General features: G+C 35.0%; 1 protein-coding gene across 1 annotated transcript in view; it reads right to left on the bottom strand.

Moving 5' to 3' along the window:
* The window catches only part of LOC110848969 (netrin-1), a 90,462-nt gene that overhangs the window by 51,974 nt on the left and 13,517 nt on the right, over window positions 1-24,971 (bottom strand). Inside the window, exons 5-6 of the mRNA XM_022096343.2 lie at window positions 24,621-24,769; window positions 20,295-20,422 (exon numbers count right to left, since the gene is read on the bottom strand). Of these exons, the coding sequence (XP_021952035.1) occupies window positions 20,295-20,422; window positions 24,621-24,769 (277 nt within the window). The remainder of the gene's footprint in view (window positions 1-20,294; window positions 20,423-24,620; window positions 24,770-24,971) is intronic.

Here is a 24,971-nt window from a genome sequence, read left to right as displayed (position 1 = left end):
AGATGGAAATATTATGGAAATGTAAATTCGCGAGGAGAATAATTCACTCAAATTTCTCTTAAAAAATTGTACACGGTTAAAAATAAAGTGCAAAAATTCATAAAGTGTCATCGTCTCAAAATATGATCTATTATAGAATTTATTCAGCAAAAGTTTGCATATTTTCAAAAATTTTCTGAAAAAAATTTCACTGTAAAAAATAAACTCCAAAATAAACAATTTATCTTTAGATTAAATCTTGCATAGTTTTGAGTTTAGAAAAAATTTCTAAAATTGTCTACAACGTCATCGTAGAAAATAAAAAATGTGGAGTAATTTCAAATTTTGAAAATTTGTCGATTTATAAAAATCCACGCTTGCAAATTTCAAAGGATCTGACTACATCTTATGTGATTTAAATCACTCAATTTCCTAATTAATTCCTAAACGGCGTCGTCGTCATTTTTATCGTGTCACTTTCTCCACCACCAAATTTCCCACGTGGCTGGAAAAACAACATAAACTTCTAATTTTAAAACCCTTCCAAAATTCTATTGTCCTCCTGTGTCATCATATTTCTGGTCTGGTCTGGTCAAAATCCACGCTAATTGTTGCACAACGTGTCTTTAAGATCACGGACTGGGATTACTTCCTCCAGCCCAGTTCCAGCCCAGACTTTTCTTGTCATCGTAAATTCTAATAATCCAGAAAGATCATAAATGCAATTTGGACTTGTCTTCCGCGTGGCCAGCGTAATCGTAAAAGCTCTTAAATTTCAATTTCTTCGAGTCATTATTATCTATGTCCTGCCACCTTATATTCGTTCGTTAAAGAGGACAATGTTGCTGGCTTGGCTATTTCTTCACACAATTTCTTGTTAAAAGGCCAAGAATGGAGTGACACGCTTTCCACCAAGGATGCCCTGCCCATGGACCAACTAAATACAAAGTCAGCAGCAGAAGATGAGGACGAAATCACTGGGTCGTTTAATTACAAAGGAACCAGAGGAGACAACCTTTAATAGGGAGGTACACTCTAAATAATGGGCGAAATTCGGGAAAAATCGGACCAGGGTTTGGCTATCTCCAGGTCAAAACTGACGACAAGCCATGAGAAATGGGTATAACTATCGAAAATGCGTTACCGCTTTGGTAACAATTTTATACCTAAAGTGACCGACAATTCCTATTTTACACTAAATATAACATAATTATTACCACATTGGTAACAATTTATTTTTACATGGCATCAAATGCAACTCGTTATTCACTTTTACCGTTAACTTACCAGGAAGTTCAAATTTGTTACCAAATCTGTTATCACCGTTTTCTAAAATATTACTTTTTACAACACTTATACCTAGTTTTACCAATAATTTACCGGGAAAGTTGAATTTTTTACCGCCCCTCTAAAACATTAATTGTCCCCGCATGATTACTGTATACTTATAACCAATAATTTACCGGGAATTTCAAACTTGTTACCACATACATATGTTAAATATTATTAAGTGTGTCTCTCCAACTATTGTCCATTCCAGTCTTCTCCTCCTCCTTTAACTTGAATACTGCATTGTCCACAATTTCTCACCAGCAGCTCGACTGACCAGACAATACTTAATAACAATAAATAGTCGTCATGGTTTCCTTGCACCCGTCATAAAATGAAACTGAAAGTTGTCCGTAATACAAGGAGAATAATATGAATCATGATTTATTATTTGGTTCACCAGTCCAGTCAACATTCCGAGATCAGTGTCAAACCTAAAACCAAACCAGTTCTCTCTTCTTCTTTAAAAAGGGGCCTTGCACGTGGCACGTTGCCCTCATTTTTACCGCCATAACCTTAAACTTGACCACAGCGTAAAGGAACTTAAGATGACATCGAGATTATTCACGCAATCATTGGTAACTTTGTAAAATCCGTGCGTTTTGTAAAATAATTTTACAATCTTTTACAAAATAATAAAGAGACCGATCTGAGCAGGTTTACATAAATTTAGAAGCTAATTTTCCTTCGAAATATGAGTAAAATTTGTAAAAGTTTGTAAGTTTACAGAATTTTCGGATCTTACAATGTTACCAAGGCCTGCGTGAATTGCCTAATTACTTATTTCGAAATTTCATAAATTACAAATTATATAACAAAAAAGTTATTATTTTATCAAATGGAAATAATTTTACAAAATCATCATATGATCTGTATTTCTATTATCTGTGTTATAATCTGTATTTATGTTCAAAATAAATGGGAAAACGTTAAATATAAATATCGACGTGATTCCCACCCATTTATAACTTTTAAATATTAATTATTTTAACATTCAATAACTTGAAAAATATTTCCCAAAATAAAATGAACTGCATATATAAATTGTCTTGCTAATTTTCTGATCTTCTGACCATCGAAATTGTTTAAAAGCTACACATTTAAATTCATCTACTTTTTACATCCTATCTGCACAGCCTTCTTTCTCCACTAAATAAAAATCCACAAAAATATATATCTCCATTCTCATCTTCATCTCTCCACTAAAACCAAAACCAAACTCATTACGACTTCACTCTCTCTCTCCCAAAGAAAAAATAGAATATCATACATATCAAGTCCAGTCAAACCCACTGACTTGAGCAAATTGCACACTTATTCACTCAATCCTCCTCCATCCAATCCGGTTCAAATTGTCTCCAAAATCTGAATTCTTCCATAATAAAGTTGGACAAATCTTCATCTTAAAGAGTTTCTGAATGAGTAATAAAATAAAATGGGGAGAAAAATCCGCATTGTTCTCTCCAACAATTGCAGATGAGTATGGTCATCATCATTGCGTTGTATTATTATCGCCTTGCAGTCTATGTATCGTAAGTAGTCTATTAAATCGAGTCATAAATTTGGATTAGTGACTGACACCCTAAAAACAGTCCCCTTCCGCAACAACTTCTCTGGAAAAATTCGTGATAATGTAACTGCCAGATAACGAAATTTACGAAAAATTAGGAAACCAGCATATCATCACGAGCCACACATTTTCTTAATTAGCAGCACCACGTCCACGTCCAAAAGACAAAATTAATTTTGAAACGCCAAGTATTTTAAGGGGCACGAATGAATTCCATTTTTCATCATGACTCATGATTCACAATGGGAAGAAGAATTTGAGTGTAATTCTTGCTCGGGAAACATGATACAATTCAGAAGGATAATAAATATGCGGACAAAAGTCAGGAATTTCAGAGCTATCCCCTCATTCATAACACTCACAACCCCAGATCGCATCTTCTCAGATCCACTTTTCTTTTTGGGGTGCAAATATTAAAGTAAAAAGCTAAAAAAGGAGACCGAATTCCTAAAAGTAGGGTTCTAAATGGTCAAATATCACACTTTTATCGCATTTTTTTTCATTATTTTTTTTTCAAATTACAACGCCACAATTTCATCTAAAGAAATTTCTAAATGCAAAATTGTATTTCCAACTCAGAATTTCATAAAATTTGCAAATTTGACATGCCCCAAATTTTCACGTAAACTGGAATTTTTGTAATTTTTTTTTACAAAATAAACTCTTTCTTCTCTTCAAGTTCGTATCCATGCTAAACTTTGTATTTAGCAACGTGAGTAAATCTGGCCCTGTGAATTTGTAAATTTTCGTAAATTTGTAAAACTTTAATCCCAATTTCAGAAATTTATAAATTTGCGTTAATCCTAAGTTTGTACGTTACAAGATCCACGTCTCCACGGTTAACGAACTCATGGTCAGCTTATATATCAAAATTGTTCGGGTTTAAATGAAAATCGAGCTAAATTTCTAACCGAAAAATAAGAAAAAAACGCTAAACTCATAAAAAACACTCATCTTTCCGGAACCCTACTTCAGGCACAACAATAAAAATATTTCCTGTCTGCTGCAGATGGATAACAACAATTGGGGGGTGAATGAAATGGATGAGGAATTCGAGTTCATAAAAACTTCATAAAAAGAAAGGTGACACGACCCACACGACACGACACTCGACAAGTATTATGAAATAAAAACTTCCTTTTTGGAGCGAATAGGAAGATATGAGCGAGCCCCGCAATGAGACACCTTTTTCACCTTTTTATGGCCTAATTGACTGACATGACGTGACATGCGGGAAGACGAGATCACAGAGTCGGAACTCTAAAAAATCGTTACCAATTTTTATTTAATTTTTGTAAATGGGATTTTTCGAAATTTCTGAGTATTAATAAAGTCCGGTTTTATAAAAATTTTGAGACAATCAATGATTTCGCCAAAATCCCATTTTTTATTAACGCATTTTTCTAATTGAAATTCCCAGTCGTATAGATTTTTCGCATGTCCAAAAAAAACACGCTTTATCCTAAATCCAAATTTTGTAACGGAAATTCCAAAAACTGAAGCCCCGAATTGAACACATTTTTGCATAAAAAACACGATTTGAAGAAAATCCCGATAATTTTTAATGACCGAATCTCAAAACTCCAACTTTTCATACCAAAATCCCGTTAAAATAAATCCAACTAACGTTTCGTTTCATTACAAATTTAAATTTACCTCCACGAAAAACACCACTACTTATTACCAAGCCGGTAATAACAAATTCCTCCATTTATTTAGAGTGTGTCCCTCCACACATTCTCCATCTAACAATTAAGCGAGAGTAAAAGTCAAGCCAAAGCCAATCATCATCGTCATCTCTTCCTCTTTTTCCTTCAATCAACCTCACACGCCGCGAGTAAAGCTCTGTAATAAAACACGACACATTTTGAAATTCGGAGACAATCCGTCGCATCACAAGAAGAAGAAGAAAGATCAAAGATACAGATTTTGATTCATCATTAGTCTCCCCGCACCAAAAATAGAAGATCAAGACAGTCAAACAGACAGGGAAATATGTAATTCCACACGGGCGGAAATCAGAGTGGAGTTATTTATAAAGAAAATATGACAACAGATAAACAACTCGGTCGACCCTTTGATCATAACTATGCTTGTACTTACAATGGTTGTCTCCCAGCGTATGGTCTTCGATTTTGAGCAAATTAGTGTCAATCGATCATAAATTAAATTAGTATGAAATTAGCAAAAGACACTATCTCCCAATGGGCACGTTTGACAGAAATATTTTCATTCGAAGAGGAAAAAATGCATACAAAAGTTGACAAATTTTACGTTTTCCATATTTACTGCGCGTTTTCTCCTATTCGGATGCATATAAACGTGACCATTGAGATATCGTGCCTTTTGTAAATTGCATGCTAATTAAATTTGTGATCGATTGACACTAATTTGGTCAAAATCTAATAGTATACGCTGGGAGACCTCCATTGTTACGTGTCTGCCCAGGCCATTTATGGAAACATTTTCCCCTAATACCGGAAATATTATATAATAAATTCCAGGAAATTTAATTCATGGCAAAGAACAAAATCCAGGTCGTTTATTTTTGTAAGGGGGACATTTACAGTATTTCTGGCACGCCTTAATTGCCCTATTTGACCTCCATAAGGCAAATATTATAACAGACCATTCATGCCCTGCTCATTGTATGTACAACTTTTAAATAAAAATAACACAAAACTCAGAAAATTTTCCCCTTTTTTGTACTTTCTTTTGAAACTGCACACTTTTTTTTCTCGAGTACATTCATTCTTTTCCAATTCCAATGGTTCAACATTTATTGGAACATTTCAAGAACGATATGATATCGAATCGAGAGAGAAAGCAATCCGACCCGAAAGAAAAAGATTACCATTTTGGAATCATCTCTCCAAAAACAAAACGCATCATCGTCCACGCATCAGAGCACATTCAGCATATTATTCGTGTAAGCGGGCCGTATAGAGATAGTGACATCGCAGTTTTTTCATACTTGCGTACTTTCACTTCTCACTTTTCGGTCAAACTTCATTTTCTTTTCTCAGGCGAATTGAAATTTTCAGAAAATATTCTTAAAAAATTCGTCAGGTTTTAAATAAAACAAAATTCGATGCGTAAATCTCGATTTTTAAGTAAAGTGCTGCTTTTTAAATAGGATTGCATAACAAAATTTAGGATTTTTTATAGTAAAATTTAGACTTTTCATTCGAAATTCGGAATTTTTAATAATAAAATGTCGACTTTCTACATGAAATGTCGGATTTTTTATATTAAAAATTCGACGTTTCGCACGATATTTTGGCTAGAAAGTTGCAGATTTTTAAACATTAAAATCCCGTTTCTGCCTAAAAATTCCCAGGTCATCCCCTGACCTCTCATTCTTGATCCCCTCTCCATCAACATCATTTATGCACCTCCCTCTTTCCTTCCTCCAAAACTAGTGACTCAGACACAATTTCTCCTCATGCTTTCTTTCTTCTCTCACCCTCCTCCACCTCCATCCACCGCAATTAGGAATTTCTGCCTGCCTGCATACACACGTATCATCCATCGTTCCATTCCATTCACCAGACCAGGTTTCGTTTCCAGGTTCAAAAAGAAATCAAAATTCCAAACTTTGAATTTTTTCTTACTTCCTCCTCCAAACCAAAGCAAGGTGAAGGTGATTCGAGACCGGGTTTGGAGAGCGAGAATGGTTTGATGGGGGATCAGAGATCAACTAACTCACTTCCGCTCGGGTGCAATTCACTCTCAGCTTTTGTAGGCAAAATAAGCCTCCTTTTGCTCCCCCATTACACCCTCGTGGAAAAAAGGACGACGAAAATTGAGTCTCCTCTCCAAGTCACTTACTAAAACTACCAAATCTTGTTGCTCTTCCTGATTGCTGCCAACCAACCAGCCAACCATCCGACCAACCAAGGAGACAATCTAATAGGGAGAAAGTAACCGAATTCAAGAAGAGTCAAGTAGTAGTGTGGTGGGTGGGTGAGGAATCAAATAAAGTAAATTTCCCCGGTGCGTTTTATATACCAACTTGCGCCAATGTTATGCATGGTTTAACTATGGCACAAGTTAGCAACGTTAGAAATTTGTGACCCTTGCAAATTTGTACGGAAAATTGTAGCTTGGCTATGGCGAAAGTTATCAAAAAGGGTAGCTTTAGATATTTATGTCGCGAAACCTCCCTGTAAATAAAGTTGTAAAGAAAAATTTGCACCTTTTTCCCTACAAATTTAGTTTGGTATCAATTAATCGCTCTTTTCGTCACCCCCAATTTAGCAAATTTGTTGCCAATATTTTGACTGCTTAAACATCATTTTTGTCAAAATTGTATTCACCCTCAACAACTTTGTTACCGATATTTTGCCTGTTGAAGCATCATTTTATTATTATTTCCAACCCTCTACAAGTTTGTTACCGATGAATGAAACATGCCACAAAATACTTCCACCCGTGCCTCGCATACAAAGCATACCCAAGAAATTACCTTGCTTAAAATATTTATGCATTTCCTTTCCCTAAAAAGACTCCAATACATCCATGAATCCTCGTCTCACAGCCCTCCATCCAAAACAGAACCAAAAATCACAACTAGTTTCTTCTCCTCCTCTCACTTTCCAATGATTGAATGAGTATGGAAAACTCAGAGCCCAGGAAATGGGAACGGGATCAAAATCAAATCCGTTACGATGGATGGATGGATTCCCAACCGAACCGAAGTATGTATCAAATCCTACCCTCTCTATTAAAACGATGATAAATTATTTCCCTCCCCCCTCCTCATGGACAAAATCCCTTTCAAAATTCAAATAACAACATCTGACACACCAGGCAAGGCCAATAATGTGAGGCACATACATTGTACATATGGCAATAAAACACCCCAAAATCACATCAATCTCGCCAAACGAAATAGTTTCGTTGGATGGAAGTTTTACTGTACGTATTTCGGGGGTTTAAGAGTGAATTTCCTTCAATAATGCGCAACAATAAGGTGCACAGCACATGAGTAATTTCTCGTCGTCACCATTATGATATTTACGGATGCATAATTCTGAGGGCACAAAGTTTCTGATCCTCTCTTTCTTTCTCTCGGCATCACGGGGACAATTTCTATCGAGTCGACCCCAGAGATACGTATTATTCAGTCAAAGGAATAGACAAACAAAGAAAACAATACTGTAGGCTACACTCGAAAATAAAGGTATACAAATAATGTGCACGCTAAATAATGCGGTAAACAACCTGGGTATCAATTTGGTAAGATAAATTTGGGTTTGGTAAAATATGGTAAAAATCGCTAACTGGAATTCTGGTGCAGTAAGTATTTCTCACTTAGTACTTACAATGGAGAGGTGTGAGGTGGCTATCGCCGATAACCACCGGACTAATTTTAAATTATTCAGGACCAGAAATAAGTGGACCCGTATTTTTTTGTTTTCCTGAATAGGCATGTTTTCGCCCTTGGCGGAATTTTCAAAAAAAATTTCAGCCAAAATCAGGATTTTTAAAAATGCTGTAACTTTTCGAATTTTAACCCGATTTCAAAAATAAACCCCAATTTGTGTTCAGAATTACATCCATGAAAATATAAAAATTCATTTTCAAAATTAAAAAAAATTTGATATTTTCATGCCATTTCTGAATTTGTAGAAACCCAAAAAACGATAATTTTTTTTAGTTTAAAACTTTTTAAAAAATGAATTTTTATATTTTCAGGGATGTAATTCTGAACACAAATTGGGTTTTATTTTTGAAATCGGGTTAGAATTCGAAAAGTTACAGCATTTTTAAAAATCCTGATTTTGGCTGAAATTTTTTTTGAAAATTCCGCCAAGGGCGAAAACATGCCCATTCAGGAAAACGAAAAAATACGGGTCCACTTATTTCTGGTGCTGAATAATTTAAAATTAGTCCGGTGGTTATTGGCGATAACCACCTCACACCTCTCCATTGTTAGTATAACTAACAAGGGACACTCATGACCATACCCCGGACAAATATTTTTTTATCCTACCCTACTCGTGTTGAGCTCAACATGAGTAGGGTAGGATAAAAAAATATTTTTCCGGGGTATGCTCATGACCTGTCGTTTGAGTCCAGGGTACCCACTATGTTTTTTAGAATCTACTAGGACCCCAGATGAAGGATTCATTCATATTTCCGTGTAAAACTCATATTTGGCGCCATGGCGTGGCGCCAAACTTCAAAATTTGCATTTTCGACCAGTTTCAAACCCCCATAACTTTTGCAGTTTATGTCGGATTTTCAAAATTTTATGCTTAAAATGATCACAAAAGTCGAAATTTTTTAGAAAAAAATCAAAATAAAAAATTTATAATTTTTGAAATATTTTTAGCATTTTTTCGACGAACCCCCGTTTATAAGAAAATTACGAAATTTTGCGAAAAGTTAAAAGTGATAATTTTGGAAAAAATTTCATTGGATACGAAAGTTGAACTCCTTGTCATGATTTTTGCCAAAAATTTTGAAAATCCGTCCAGGTTTTCAAAAGTTATGGCGGTTTCAAAAATAAAAACATGCAAATTTGGCGAATTTGGCGCCACGCCATGGCGCCAAATATGAGTTTTACACGGAAATATGAATGAATCCTTCATCTGGGGTCCTAGTAGATTCTAAAAAACATAGTGGGTACCCTGGACTCAAACGACAGGTCGTGAGTGTCCCTTGTTAGTATAAGTACTTAGTAGTATGGAAATAGTTGATGCTTACGGATTTAACTTTTGTGTTTACATTATTACCAATATACCAGGAAGTTCAAACTACCAACAAGACAGTTACCGGTAGCAAGGTGACCAATTTACCAGGCAATTAGTCTGTTTAAGTAACTTAAACAGACTAAATTCAAACAAACAATTCGGTAACAGGTTACCAAACTCCCTAGAAAAATCGTTATCAACCACGGTGGTAAAAAATATTTTTTGCAATTACCACCCCATTATTCAGGGTGTAATAAAAGGTGAATTTCCAATTTTGAGTCCCTCTCTTATTACGTATGTATGTATTTTTCCACTCCACTCCATCCCAGCCCAACGACGGCGACGAATCCATTCACTATTTCACCATTATTAGCGTAAACACTCCTATTCAAACGTCGTGTCAACCCGGACGGAAAATAATTCGACCTGACACACACTCTCAAACTCATTTCATTTCATTCCATTCCTGTAATCAACTCGTCTCAAACAAAAAGTTGAAATGTGAAATAAACAAAATAATCCGACCGATGACCGACCGACCGTGTAAAAAATGGATTCACTCACATCGGCATTTTATATCCTGCTCGTTTCCTCCACGATTTGTCCCACTTTTTCCGTCGCTGAATTGAAATTGTTAATCAATACGAGCAGTTTTTTGGCACGGGTGGTCTCACTAACTTTTAACGAGGGAATGAAAGGGTACTTATTGCGATTGAGTTGTCTGTCCGTCCGTCCGTAAAAATTTCGAGCGGATAAACTTTGGTTTTGAACTTATCGACATCTAATTTTACTTATTGCGATCGGTTTGTCTGTCCGTCCGTAAATTTCGAACGGATCAATTTCCCTTTAAAACTTATCGACATATAATATACTTTTTGCGATCGATTTGTCCGTCCGTAAATTTCGAACATTCGAACCGATAATTTTGTTTACCTTATCGACATCTAATTTTTAGCACAACAGAGACTTAATTAGCTGACCTTGTAGGTCGAAAGGTCACAAAGTCATAAATACTACCCACTCCCGCCACTTAATTATATCTGTTCTCCCTCCAATTTTATTAACTAGAGAGAAAGAGAAAGTCAGTCAATAAGGAAACGATGATCATTATCTCGCCATTTTCTAGCCATCCATTCTAATTTTTATCTCCGAATCAACCATATCACGAAATCAAATGGGTCCTACAATCAAATCAAATTGAGACAAAAAATACCAATGTCGTGAAGAAAGAAACGACCCCGTCGTTACAAACAGTAAGCAAAATCAACCGTTTGCGGAATGTGGGTGGACGTGGAGTGCTCCAATTTATGCGATGAGAAGGTATGTAGTAGAAGGAAACATTGATAATTAATTAATCGGGTGGAAAACCAATTACCCAAAATTTCTCCGCTCTACTGAATTCAGGGGCCTTGCAGGAGGCACGTTCTTGAGCTAGATCAATAACGTGGTAACAAAATTGTCACCGAGTTTGGTAACGATTTGTTGCAATAATTGGTTTAAATTACAAATTTTCAGATCAATTTTGCACCTAAATTTGCCTTTCAGGTTTAATTATTGTAAAAAAAAGTCCACGCTAAGAACGTGGACAAACAATTGTCACCTGGCTGGTAACGAGTACTGAACTTTTTTGTCAAAACAATTATATTTTCGAATCACAGGGTGATAAATTTGAAAATTTCAATACAAAAATTAAATTAAATTAATTAAGAAGCTTTATTTTCCAAAATCATTACCAACACGGTGACAAGTTTGATACAAGGCCAGGAAACAATGCTAAACTGACATCCTTCTTGTTCGGCCCCTAATTATGCGTCTTCTTTGGTCTAGAGAGAAAACGGGATGGAGGAATCAATGGGCTAGATTTAATCCCATGTTAATCATTTCTTCCGTCCGTTTCCACGTGTAAAGTGAAAGCAGGAGAAATCCTGATAACATATGTTTCCCGATAAGGAATGTATCAATGTAAAGAAAAAGTGCGGGTGAATTAATGAGGAAATTCACGCAGTCTTTGGTAACGTGTAAATTCTGTAAACTTCCACCAAATGTTACAAATATTCACAACGAAAATTACCTCGCAAGTTTTGCAGAATTGCTCAGATCAAGGGCGTCTCTTTATTTTCTACAAGTTTGCAAATTATTATACAAAATTTACGGATTTGACAAAATTACCAACAACTGCATGAATTGCCTGAATATTTAGTTCGCTTTCTTCCCTATTTACAACGATGTAAATTATTTCACCAAAAATTTAAAATTCACAAAGGTTTAATTGTTGGATCGATTACAGCAAAAAAAAAATTGAACGTGATTTCCTTAAAATAATGCAATTATCTTTTAAAATCTACTCATTTTCTCCTAAAAAAATTGTACTAAAAAAATCAATATTTCTGGATAAATAAAAAATACATTTTTGTAAAAAAAATCAAAACAAAAGTATCAGAAACAATTTATCTCATAAAGTTTACAATTATGTCGTAACTTCACATTTATCTTATACGACGCTAAAATTACGCAATTTCCACTCCATATTAATTTCCAGTATCATCTTCCCACTTCAACAACAAACAAACAACTTCAAACAGAATTTCCAAAAACTGGGATAAATTCAAACCTAACAAAACCCTTTATGTTTTTAAATTCCTTTCATCATCATCGTCTAAAAACTTGACCTCGTTCATATCTCTCCAGAATTACGTGATAATAAAGTACAAACAAAATAATAATTGATTAATCTCTCACTCGCTCAATGTAAACTTAAAATAATACAAAATTTCCTAATCTCACTTGATTACAAGGATTTGTTCATTCCTGGAACGAAATTGTACTAATTTTCAAGACACGAGAATTTAAGACCCGGATTGATCTACCACACCCCCAATTAAAATGAAACGCACGGTTCAGGTTTCCCCCAGATGCATACATAAAAGCCTTCAGCTTAAACGAAACCTGGCTACGTTTCAGGGTTCCGTACACATGGGTGAAAGTTTGGCTGGGAACTTTCTCCTTGTTCGAAATTTCGGAAATTTATGTAAATATGTCACGTGCGCGAAGTACCCAGATTTATAGTAAGACTAAAAGTGATTTTATGTACTTTTATTTATTTCAACTTGCGCCAATATTGCAGTTTTAATTTAATTATGGCACAATTTACCAAGGAGTATAAATTATATCGATACAATTCATGCAGGACTTGGTAACTTTGTAAAACTCGTAAACATGCAAATTTTACAAATATTTCTGAGAAAAATTATGTTATAAATTTTTGTAAACTTATGTAATCAGATCAAATGCGTCTTTCTATTTTGTTAAAGTTTGTAAAATTATTTTACAAAATTTACAGATATTACAAAGTTCCCAAGGACTGCGTGAATTGATACATTTCGGTCCCATGCATCCCAAACTTTGACACATCTCATCCCATTTTTCGCTTAATTTAGTATTTTCTCTTAACTTAAATCTCTCAAAATTTACACAGTTACAACTTACAATTTACAAACCTCACGTAAAATGCATACCTATCTTCAAAGAAAGCCCATATTCTCGGAAACCCTACCGTTCAAACCAAGCCAAGCCAGAAAGGAAACCTTAAACCTATTTATCATCCCACTCTCAAACTCAACCCTTTCCCCTCTTCACGATAAATTCCTCTTCTCTTGTGCGATCTCAGAGGCGATTTTCAGTCGCATTTAGCACGTAATTATCTCCCTGCATCTAATTTAATCCGCTTAGTAGACACGTCCAATCCCTACAAATCTACATACAATTTCTGCCCAGGTGATGGCATGGCGTGCACGAATCACGTCACGTGGTCAAATTCATCGTTGGAAATCCTGCCCAAATTGTCACTAACATTTTTTGTTGTGAAACTTGATCAGGAATATTTGATGAACATTTTAATACAAAATCCTCCCAATAAACTTTAAGAATTAAAATTTTGTATTTTCAAAATTATTCCAAAAATGAAGAAACTAGATCTTTTAATGTTTCTATGTAATAAGCCTTCAAAAATGAGAATCAATTTGTGTCGTGAAACTTGATGGGAAATGTTTGTTTAAACTTTTAATAAAAATAGGGGTTCACAACTTCTTCATTAGTCTTCCTATAAATTTTAGGTTCAAAATTTTGTTGCCACTATTTTCAAAATTAGCCCAAGTCCAAGCTAGAAGAACTCGATCTTTCAATTTTTCATATAAGAATTCAAAACAAGAATTAATTTGAGTCGTGAAACTTTATCAGAAATATTTCCTATTTTTTTGAAGACAACAAATTTTAAGTCTACAAATGTTGCTGTTGGCGTGAAGCTGACAGATCTATTAATATTTTTTAAATAATCCAAGTTAAAAAAAATCATAAAGTCGTTAAACTTTTGAAAATTTGGTTTTATCCTGTCAAAAAAGTTCAGCAATTTTTTTTAGCAGATCGGATTTACCAACCCTAAACACCTTAACCCACATCCTTCCCGGACAACCCCCACACAAAATAATACCTCTCCTCCTAACAGAATACATAATATGCACACAAATAAATAGAGAGGCGGCTTATTTTACCTCTTAACTCAGCCTAATTCACCAAACAACACAAGGCACAAGAGGAGCAATAATTTAAAAAAAAAACCTCTCACAGTTTAAACAACTAATGAACTTATGATGATGATGATGATGGCGCACCGTGGACGGTACAAATTAACAAAGAATTTCTAATTTGTTTCTAAGCAAGGTACACATTTTCTTCTTCTGTACCCTTCGTTCGACACCCCGCAGCGAAGGGATCACACAAAATTGAAAATATTTTCATCTCTTAAAAATCAATCTGTTTTAAAAAAATATAGGGTAAAAATGGTATCAGTAATTAATTGCGGAAAAAAAGTGGGACGTCACCTACAGATCATCATTTTCTACTTACAAAAATTCAACCAAGACGGATTTTTCTTATGAATGAGTGAATGTCAGTCAATTCTGGGGATCATTTTTTAACGAAATATTTTTCTTGACAGATATCAAACCACAGAAATTCGGGATGGGCTGTGCAGACTGAATGTCAAGGGTTTTTGTGATAAATTGTTACAAGTATGAAACAATCTGGGGGCAGTTTTGTGGTGACAGTCAGTTTTCAAAATTATGTCAAATTTGAGTCTTTCAAATTTTCAGGCTACGTAAAACCTAATTCCATTAATAAATCTTTATCAAAAATATTTACTGCAAATTTTAACAAAAAAATGCGGCTAAAAGATTTCAAACTTTAGATTCATTGTGTTTATCATCTTTTACTAATTTGTGCATTTTCAAATTTAAAAAATCCTTATGGTCGTAAAACTAATTTAAAAACTGTAGTTTCAATTTTTTAATTCATTTTATTATGCCCGGCATTTACGACATCTATGGTATTATTCGTTTATTTTCTTCTTTAAAAAATCATTACAGTCGTTCAACTTGTAATAAAATTTCAATTTTTGGAATCAGATTTTTGTGACTTTTATACTCTATTTTATCCCTCATCATGCATGATAATGAGGCAATTCACCCAGTCCTTGGTAACTTTGTAAACTTTACGAACTTTTTCCAAATATTTCGAAAGGACAGTAGCACCCAAATTTTTCTAAACTTACTCAAATTAAGGAGGTCTATTCATTTTGTTAAATTATCGTACAAAATTTACGAACTTTACAAAGTTACCAAGGACTGCGTTAATTTCCTAACAATTTTCTCATTGTAAAACCCCCATCCTTTCTGCACACCCTTCTAAAACCAATCTCACATTCTACCCGGCTATAAATTGCTCCAGTTTTTTCCCCATTTTTTACCTGACTTTCTCTCTCTCTCGTGACACCGATTTGTCCACTTTACTTCTTCCTGATGGCAAAAAATGTGTATGACAAATTTTGATTTATCATCATCAAATATCGTGAAAGAATAGCAAACATTTCCTCCAAAAAAAAATCTAGCCGTCCAATCCAGACGAAGGAAAATATGTAAAAAAAACTACAAAGTTTTTGTTTATCTACGTGTTGGACATGAAGATGGGAAAAGGAAACGATACAAAATTTGTGGTTTTGGTTTGCGATCAACTGTTGACAGAATTGAGTGCGTAGCATATTTTTGTGCTGAATTGAATATGAATTTTTTACGGGGAGGAAACAGGTCAAAGTTTAAAACGTCTTTTTCTCGATATTCAACAGGCAATTCACGCAGGCATTGGTAACATTGTAAAATCCGTAAATTCTGTAATTTTACAAATATTTCTGAGGAAACTTGGCTCACAAATTTTTGCAAACTTACTCAGATCTCTTTATTTTGTAAAGGTTTGCAGAATTATTTTACGAAATATACGAATTTTACAAGTTACAAACGTGAATTTCCACTTTATTTCCGCCTGGCCCACCAATCTCAAGTCTGAATCTCTCGAGAAACGTAACTCAAGTGAAATTAAATGAAGTGAAAAGCAGATGGATGGCTACATTTTTTTCGTGCCTTCTTTATAGAGTTTTTAGACTGGTTCGCATCAAATATAGACGACTTCTCGTTCCATAATTCGAGGAGGCACAGGTTCATTCATATCGCAATCATCACAGGTCGATTCATTTCTCATCTTACGTTTATGTAACTTTTTCCACCCACGTGACGAACATTTCGCGAAAGAATTAAGTCATGGATCCTATTTTAGGTCGAGATCAGATAACATGATATGAGGCAATTCATGCAGGCCTTCGTAACCTTGCAAAATTTGTAAAATCCGGAAACTTACAAATTTTTTACAAAATTTTTCAAATATTTCTGAAGAAAATTAGCTCCCAATTTTTGTAGACTTGCTCAGATTAAGGGCATATCTTTATATTGTAAAAATTTGTAAAATTATTTTACAAAACACGGACTTTACGAAGTTACCAATACCGGCGTGAATCAATTAGGCGAACATTTGCACGTATTTTCGCACCGATTTCTACTAAAAATTCTCCCTCCGACCTTAATAATCTCTTCTGAAATCTACACACCAAAATCTAAACCTGGAGTATGAACGCCTGCCTGGTAAGTAAATCTGGTGTAAACTTGACTGACGCATTCCACGCGTTTCGGTAAAGAGCACGCCGGCAATGATTATCCAACATCCCCACAATAAAATAAATGTTGCCGCAGCTCTTAAATAACTCGACGCGTCAACAAGTCCCGAGGAAGAAGGGGGATTCATCTAAAAGTACGTCCGCAACCAGCCAGCAAGCAGAGATCGACTTCGAACAGATCAGTTTCTTCATTTCAACAACTTTTACTTTTTTCGTCTAAACAGCACTCCACTCTAAAAAGATGGAAAACTTGGTTCAGCATTTTCTGCTTAGCTCTTCGTGTATCCATTTCCATTATTATTATTGCCGTTAGTTCTCAACACGGTAAAGTGCTAGTAGAGTTTTCCATGAGAAAAAGCAATCAATCGGGGGACTCACGTCAATCAAAATATGTAATTTTTCTATAAAAAATCATAAATTTTGCACAATTTCGTATCTACCAAAAAATCATATCGTTAAATTTTCCCATAATTTCACATTTTCTTATTAAAATCCTTAAATTTTTCATAAATTCGTATTTCTAATTAAAATGCCCTGTATCGCAAATTTTGTATACTTTTGAGTTTTCCGAACAAAAATCCTATACACATATTTTCGCATTTTTCAGCAAAAATCACATCCTAAAATTTTCCATATTTTTTAAAATTATTGTTCAACAACTTATTGCTGAATTTCTTATCATTTTGTAATGCAAATTATGTAAATTTTGCGACGAGTAAGTTCCTATCCTTTCCACAAAATTAGAAACGAACCCGAAACAAATTACACATTTCAAAATTTCCGAACCAAAATTCCCAAAAGTCAATGACTCGTCCAACTTCGTAATAATATTTTTTACCACCAGCAGAATTCTCCCCGTAATTGTAGTAAATTGTGGAGTTATTTCCTTGCTTTTCTTTTCACGGAGGATGTTATCGAGACAAATTCCTTCTTCTTCTTCTTCTTCCTGGATCTGTCGCATCTGTCGCAATTCCCGAATGAGTCGTATGTATCCCAACCAAGCTAATTCGTGGTGACGGCCAACAAGCCAAATCGTTTCATTTCTCACACACCAATACCACTCTAAATAATTCCATAACCAAAAATTAACCCTTTTTTGACCCTTGCTCACTCCCACATTTTAACCATTCCGATCGGTTTAAGAAAAAAAAATTCGAATTTTTAAGCGTCCTTCCCGGTAAATAAATGCTACCAAGTCGGTAAAAAAACTACCAAATTCGTCCATATCTGATCATTGTACACAATGCGAATTCTACTCCTACTTTGATCTCAACAATTAATGACAAATTTGAATTTTAAACCTTCCCGGTAAATATTTTGCTACCAAACTGGTAAAAAACAAAAATCCAAAATTTGTGCCCGCCATTATTTTCTCCTACCTTCGTACCAAATTGTAAACTTTTTCACAATAGCTGCTAAATATTACCAAAGCTCAACAATTAGCCATATATCTTTTATTTATCCCGATTAATATCAAGTTTTAAAATTTTTACCACTTTTGACTCTAAACAACTGCAATTTATAACCAAAAAAAACTCCTACCGAATTACTCATCACGACAAGATTGAGACAATTTACGTACGCAGTGCTGAGTAACTTTGTAAAATTCGTGCATTTTGCAAAATAATTTTGCAAAACAAACTTGAAAAAAATAAAGAGATGCCCTTGATCAGAGTAAGTTTACAAAAAATTTTGAAGCTAACTTTCCTTCATTTTTACGTGTCCAAATATTTTTTAGAAATATTTCTACAAGTTTGTAAATTAATTACCAAGGCCTGCGTGAATTGCCTCTCTGTTTCGTAAATCCTATTTACTAATAGTAAATTACTATTAGTCTTTCTGGAACCTTCGAATTTTACTTTATAATTAAATTTTTCCACATTTTCGTAAACGGAGTAGAAGTATGACAAAATTTTGGAAATATTTCAAGTTTTACCGGAAAATTGGGAAGTAAGTGATTGTAAACGTTTATAAGTTTACCGAATTTTACAAAGTTACCAGAGACTGCGTGAATTGGCTCATTATTTTTTAAGAGTGCATCCCCGCACACGATCCGAAAGGTCTTAACCTTTTACCCGAGAAGAACTAATACCATGTCCCAGCTGACTTTTATCTCTCAATCAACTTCAACCCGACCTTAATGCTGTCGTCGACTTATTAGTCAAGAAGACCAACGACCACTTTCTTTCACACCTCCTCGCATGCATTTTCCCCCGAGTGAAGAAACAGATCTACCAACTAATCCGCAACAGCCAGCATCTTCTTACGAAAGAACAAAGACACCCACCAGTCAGCTTACTTACTTACTTACTCACTTATTTACTTTTACTTACTTCCGCAAAGTATTTTACTCTCACTCTTCCATCCAGGTACATGTAACAAATGGCTACATGCTTAATTACGAGGGAGCGGATATGTATTTATTTTATGGCGACCGAACTCTGTCAAACTTTGTCGATGTACTCCTGAACTTGCATAGATCACAAAAATTTCTAAATACCTATATTGTTTTTTTATACATATTTCTAGATTTTCAGACAAGTATTTAAATATTTCCGCTATTATTTAAAAAATACGTATGCAAATGTTTAAGATATTTTTTTAATACATAGTTTGTAAATATTTCAACGATGTAAATGAGACAAAATTGCTTTGCTTAAAGAAATTCAGAGCATTACATTCAAAAATTCAAGTCCTGAATTTTGATCTCATAAAAATCATGAATTTTCTTACGAAACACCACTCCCACTTGTACTAGGTCACTTGGTAGCGGCTTAAAGTACAGTTGAACTCTCATCTAAAATTAAGATAATCTTAACTTCTTGCGATCTAACTACTTTAAAGTCGTACTTTGAATCATCCAGGGAATAATTTCCGTTCCACCAGCCGACTTTCGACTGTTAAGTAACAACCAAACAAAACCAAGTCACCACCCACACAAAATCCACAAGTTGATCTCTCAAAGAAAAACTGGGTAAGATATCTAATCAGGATCTACCGTATTGTATCGAATTTCATGACATATTTTCTCACTCCTTCTTTAACAAGGTAGAAGATAGAGTTGTACTTGTGCCCATGTCCGTGTCATTTACACATTTAAGACATGTTCCACAGTTTAATTGAAGTAGAAATGTGGGGCATACCGTAAAAACTGCAAATTTTATAATAAATCTTAACACCATTTTTCATGCCCTGTCAAAAATGCCACTAATTTAAATATTTTCACGCCATACCCAAAGCTGCCCATGATCCCACGACACTCATACTCTATTTCGGATCAAGAAAATCTTGATGTTTGCCCAATTTTCCCCCATTTAAATTAATGTCCCAATTGCCCCCACGAACCCAGCCTTATACTAAAATTCCACGCCATTTATTCCTTGTCCAAAAATGTCCTGTCCATCTTACAACTCTATGACTAACAAGTTTCCCAAATTTTCCCATGAACCCAAACCCACACAAACAAACTCCCTTCCTGATCCAAACTGAAATCCAATCCAATCTTGACTGAAAAGTTACCCATCTCGTCTTCGTCGAGGTACGACCTCGTGCCCTCTTATCTAATCTTTAGCTTTTTTTACTCTTAAGTGGTTGGTGTGATCCGTGTGATGCGATATATGTACGACAAGGAAAAAAAGAGGTGTACGAATAAAGTACTCACCTTTACACTCGTGTGGATCTCGGGACGTGCCGCGACCCCAGGGTCGATCCAAGTAGAAGGGCTTGCACCGCTCGCAGTCACGACCGGCCGTATTGTGTCGACAGTCACACGTCAACTCGCCTCCATCCCTGCAGGAACAAAGTATAAAAATTATGTCTGCCTTGTGAAGCACGAAATCGAGCAGGTTTTCGTAACCCAGTAAAATTATGAAGGTTACAAATCTACCGTAAAATTGCGTACTTTTTTTGTAAAAATTTCAAAATTATTTTATACAGCTGGTAGAGCAGTTTAAAAAAATACACGCCATAAATCACACTGTAAAAACTTGCCAACAATTCATGAGAATTTGCATAATACGTAAAATTAAGAAGGTTACAAATATAGCGTAAAATTGCGTATGTATGTATTGTGTTTTTTGTAAACTAGTCACAATTTTTTTATAAAACATTTATGCAGTTATTCGCATTCATTGCCAATATTCGTGAGGGTTTTAGTAATCCAGTAAAATTCCAAATCTTATCAAGGTTACACATTTTTTGTACAAAACTTTAATACTTCATATCAGATTAAACTGACCATTTGAGATTTCAAACTTTACAATAATCTTGAGCTTTTTATCAACCTTTCCATTTTATTCAAAACAATAAATTCGTAAATTTACACACATTGGCGTAAAACTAAACCAAAAAAACTTAAATAATATCACACTAAATTGACCATGTCAATTTTCAAATTTTACAAAAGTCTCCCTTCTTCATCGAACCTTTGCATTTTATTCACGCCAATAAATTCCTAAATTTACCAACCTTGGCGTAAATCTAGAAACCAATTTCTCCTCATTTTATTTATCTACACCGTCCTCAGTCATCGGATCGGTTGTCTTGTCGGTGGAAGGAAAGTGGGGATTACATGACTAATTCTCTCCCCCTCTTTTATTAGCCGTCTTCACACAAAAAAACACCACACAATCCAATCCACAGTAAAACACAAGCCTACTTTTATTTCATGTTATCTCTACAACGACAAGTATTTACTACAAGGCGAGGACCATTCGGAAAGGATTGCATCAATTTTTCCATGATTTTGACCCCTTCAAACTTAGGATTAGTTGGTGATCCATTACATCAAATTTTTAACCCTTTTGCATGACCTCCTTTACGAAACAATGCACACAAACGGACAACATTGTCACTTATTTGAGACGCCGACACGAAAAACTCGAACGTATGGAAGTAGTACATTCACGCCATGGAGTAAATGCAGTCTATCTAATACCACCAGCAGAGATGATAAAGTGCATGTACATTCAAATTCCAGGCACAAAAAATGTGTAAAATCTCGGCAAGTCTCAATCTGACGGGGATTGCGTACAAAAGGACCAATGTTTAAAGAGCTGGATTCTCTGATAGTTTGACCTTCATGTCAAAGGGCACGTTTGGGTCAAGGTTGCCAGACGCATATTTTTTTAATTGTGCAATTACATGGGCATCGCCACGTGTCATAATTTCGTCTTTTTCATCCGATTTGCCTCAATTTCAAAATTTTCTCCCTTAGCTGCATTTAAACTTTACTTCTTGCTAACTTACGCCATAGTTGAACTACAACATTGGCGCAAGTTGGTAATAAGGTGTGAAGTATTTATAAACACAGCTTTAGAATTATCCACAAATCAGATCATACGATCTGACATATGATCATGACACCCATCGACATGACCTCATTTCGCACTTTTTCCTTTAAATTCGATAAATTTGAAACGTGTCAATTCCACAATTTACCCAAATCCCAGAAGAGAGCCTAGCAATTCAGGCACGAATATGAAACTCTATCATGGTCATCTAAATGTCATATTCGTCTGAAGGTCACTATTCCCCAGGGTAAAAAAAATCCATCACATCCTTTACGCCCATCCATCCATAAAACAAAGGCACCACAACTACAATTCCTTTACACAAAGATAATACAGGACACATCACATCTTTAACTAGATTGAGACCAATAATAATGTAATGTCCCGTTGACGTTGACCATCTCTCTCATCCCTTAAACTAAAAACTAAAAGTTCCAACCAACCCGTCCGCAAAGGACAAAAATAAAACAAGTCCCAGTCCACAAGACAAAAAAATATATAAAATAAAACAAACGACTTGGACGACTCTGCTTTGATTTTGAATCTTTGATCTCTCTCTGTCAACCCCTCGGACAAGTCCAGTCCACAAGTCCACACCAAACTGACCAAACAAACTTTTTCCATTCCTCACCGAAATAAAAGTCGACTCGCTAACTATTCTGCCAATACTGCTTAACGCACATCACAGGGAGAAAATGTGACCAAAAAAGGAAAAGTAAATACAATAAAGTATTTTTACAGGGTGGCTCAAAATTGGATTCCTTCTCGTCACCCGGCAAGTAATGTGTGTGGAATAAAGCATGTCATCATTTTCGGGATGGATTCATGGGAATATTTGTAATCTGGTAAAATCTGGTAAATATTTCTACACGTTGGGAAGGATCGTTTTATAAAATAAAATGTAAATTTTGATAAGTTTTGACACCGTTTGACATTTTCCAAATTTATTTAAATTGAAAGCACTGAAAAAATCAGGTAAATCAAAGTCCAAGACCAAGTAAGTCCAAGTAAGAGTCCAACTCCAAAGGGATTAGCGTCTCATAATATAGCTCACTTTATACCACATTTTCAACATCGAGGGTGTTCACGTCAACAACTTCGTAACTGTAGTACTAGTAAATGTCGTGAATAGCGTAAATTTGCGACGTTTACGAAAATCCTATGTTTGCAAACCTAATTTGTTTTAAACATTTACGAAAGTGAGGCAATTCACGCAGTCCTTGGTAACTTTTGTAAAATAATTTTACAAACTTTTACAAAAATAAAAAGACGATTTTATTCATATGTAATCAAATTGATTTTGATTTTCGTCAATTTACAAAAATTTGTAAGCTAAATTTCCTTCGAAATGTTCGTAAAATTTGGCAAAAGTTTACAACTTTAAGGATTTTACAATGTTACCAAGCACTGCGTGAATTGGTTCAAGTCTATTCATTTTCGTTACGAAGGTCTTCCACGTCTTTTGTAAATTTACGAATATTTGTTACTAACCCAAAATTACAAAGGTGATGAAAACTCTTGATGTTATTTTACAAAACTTTCGCCTTGGTTTTCTAAGAACATCCTCGTCGTGAATTACCACCCCAAAACGTAGCATCCTTCCTGCCCGACCCCCCACGTGAGGGGTGGACTGCACTGGATAAAAAGCGAACCAGGGAGGGACACGACACATATCAAATAAATACTTATTTACAAAACACGAGGATGAAAGGATTGCAGAAAAACAAAGTGCACACAGCGATTATTTACTAAAATATATCGTCGTCCTTGTTCTCATGGTCTGAATGTGACATATTTAACTGGATTGGTCCTGCAAATGACGGCTTAATTAAGTATCTCTCTCTTCTGTCCCTATTGATTTGATTCTTCCTACTTTACATACATATATAAAATCAAAGCCTTACTTATTTAGTTTGCGTCATGCCGGTTTTAATTAACCCACCAAAATTAAAGAGGTCAACCAAGATTACAATCACAACCACAACAAGGAAGGGAACAAATCTTGTATAAACTTGGCAAAATATCCCCAAAAATTACGGAGATAAATTACGCGGTTCATTGGTAACTTTGTAAAATCCGTAAGTCATAATTTTACAAACTTGTAACAAATCAAAATACGCCCTTGACCTGAGCAAGTTTCCAAAAATATGAAAGCTAATTTTCCTTCAAAATATTTGCAAGTTTAAAGAATTTACGGATTTTACAATGTTACCAAATACAGCGTGAATTGCCTCACTGTTATTATTATTATTCGATATCAAATCCTATAAGAAGTTAAATTTAATTGTATTTCATTTTAGAATAGTCTTTCACCTCATTCATTAGATGCCAACCCATAAATCTGTTATTGATGAACATGTAAAAATTTAAGAATAATTACGATTTCGGAATTTTAGTTAGACAAGTTTACAAAAAAATGTTAAAATAAGTTGGACGGTAAAAAATATACAAAAACATTTTACTTTGTAAACTTTGGCAACTTTTATAAAAAAATTGCACAAATTTATCTAGAAACCTTGGTAAAATGTAAAATTCGTGAATCCTCAAATTCAGTTCCGAAAAATCTATACTAAAACTTCATAAATTACCAAAATTTTTCAAAAATCCTTCCCCAATTTTGATTTCGCTTCACATTACCAAATCCCAATCTTAATTGGTACTCTACTTCATTACAAATTCATCCCAAAAAATCTTACTTGTTGCCCGCGTGGCACCGACTTCCATGTCCGTTACACTTGCATCGACCCCCCACCGCAAAGTCGGCCACGGCGTAGAACGTCCGACTCAGCAGAAGTCCTGTCGACGACGACGACGACTTTGCCCCCGCGCTGCTGCCAGATCCCTCCTGCAAGGAAAGTAGATTGACATTAATTAATTATTAGTCCAGGGTGGGGTACGAGACGACCCAGGATAATGACCACCAGCACCACGCAAGGAAATTGCCTCCTCTCATCATCATACCCATGCACCACCCAACCTAATTATAATTTCTTGGGTGTCTACTGTCTGGTGTACCCAATTTTAGGAAACATATCACAAAATCTCCC

The sequence above is a fragment of the Folsomia candida genome, unplaced genomic scaffold (assembly GCF_002217175.1).
Source record: "Folsomia candida strain VU population unplaced genomic scaffold, ASM221717v1 Fcan01_Sc004, whole genome shotgun sequence".
Classification (NCBI taxonomy): Eukaryota; Metazoa; Arthropoda; class Collembola; order Entomobryomorpha; family Isotomidae; genus Folsomia; species Folsomia candida.
This window is presented reverse-complemented; position numbering and strand designations above follow the sequence as displayed.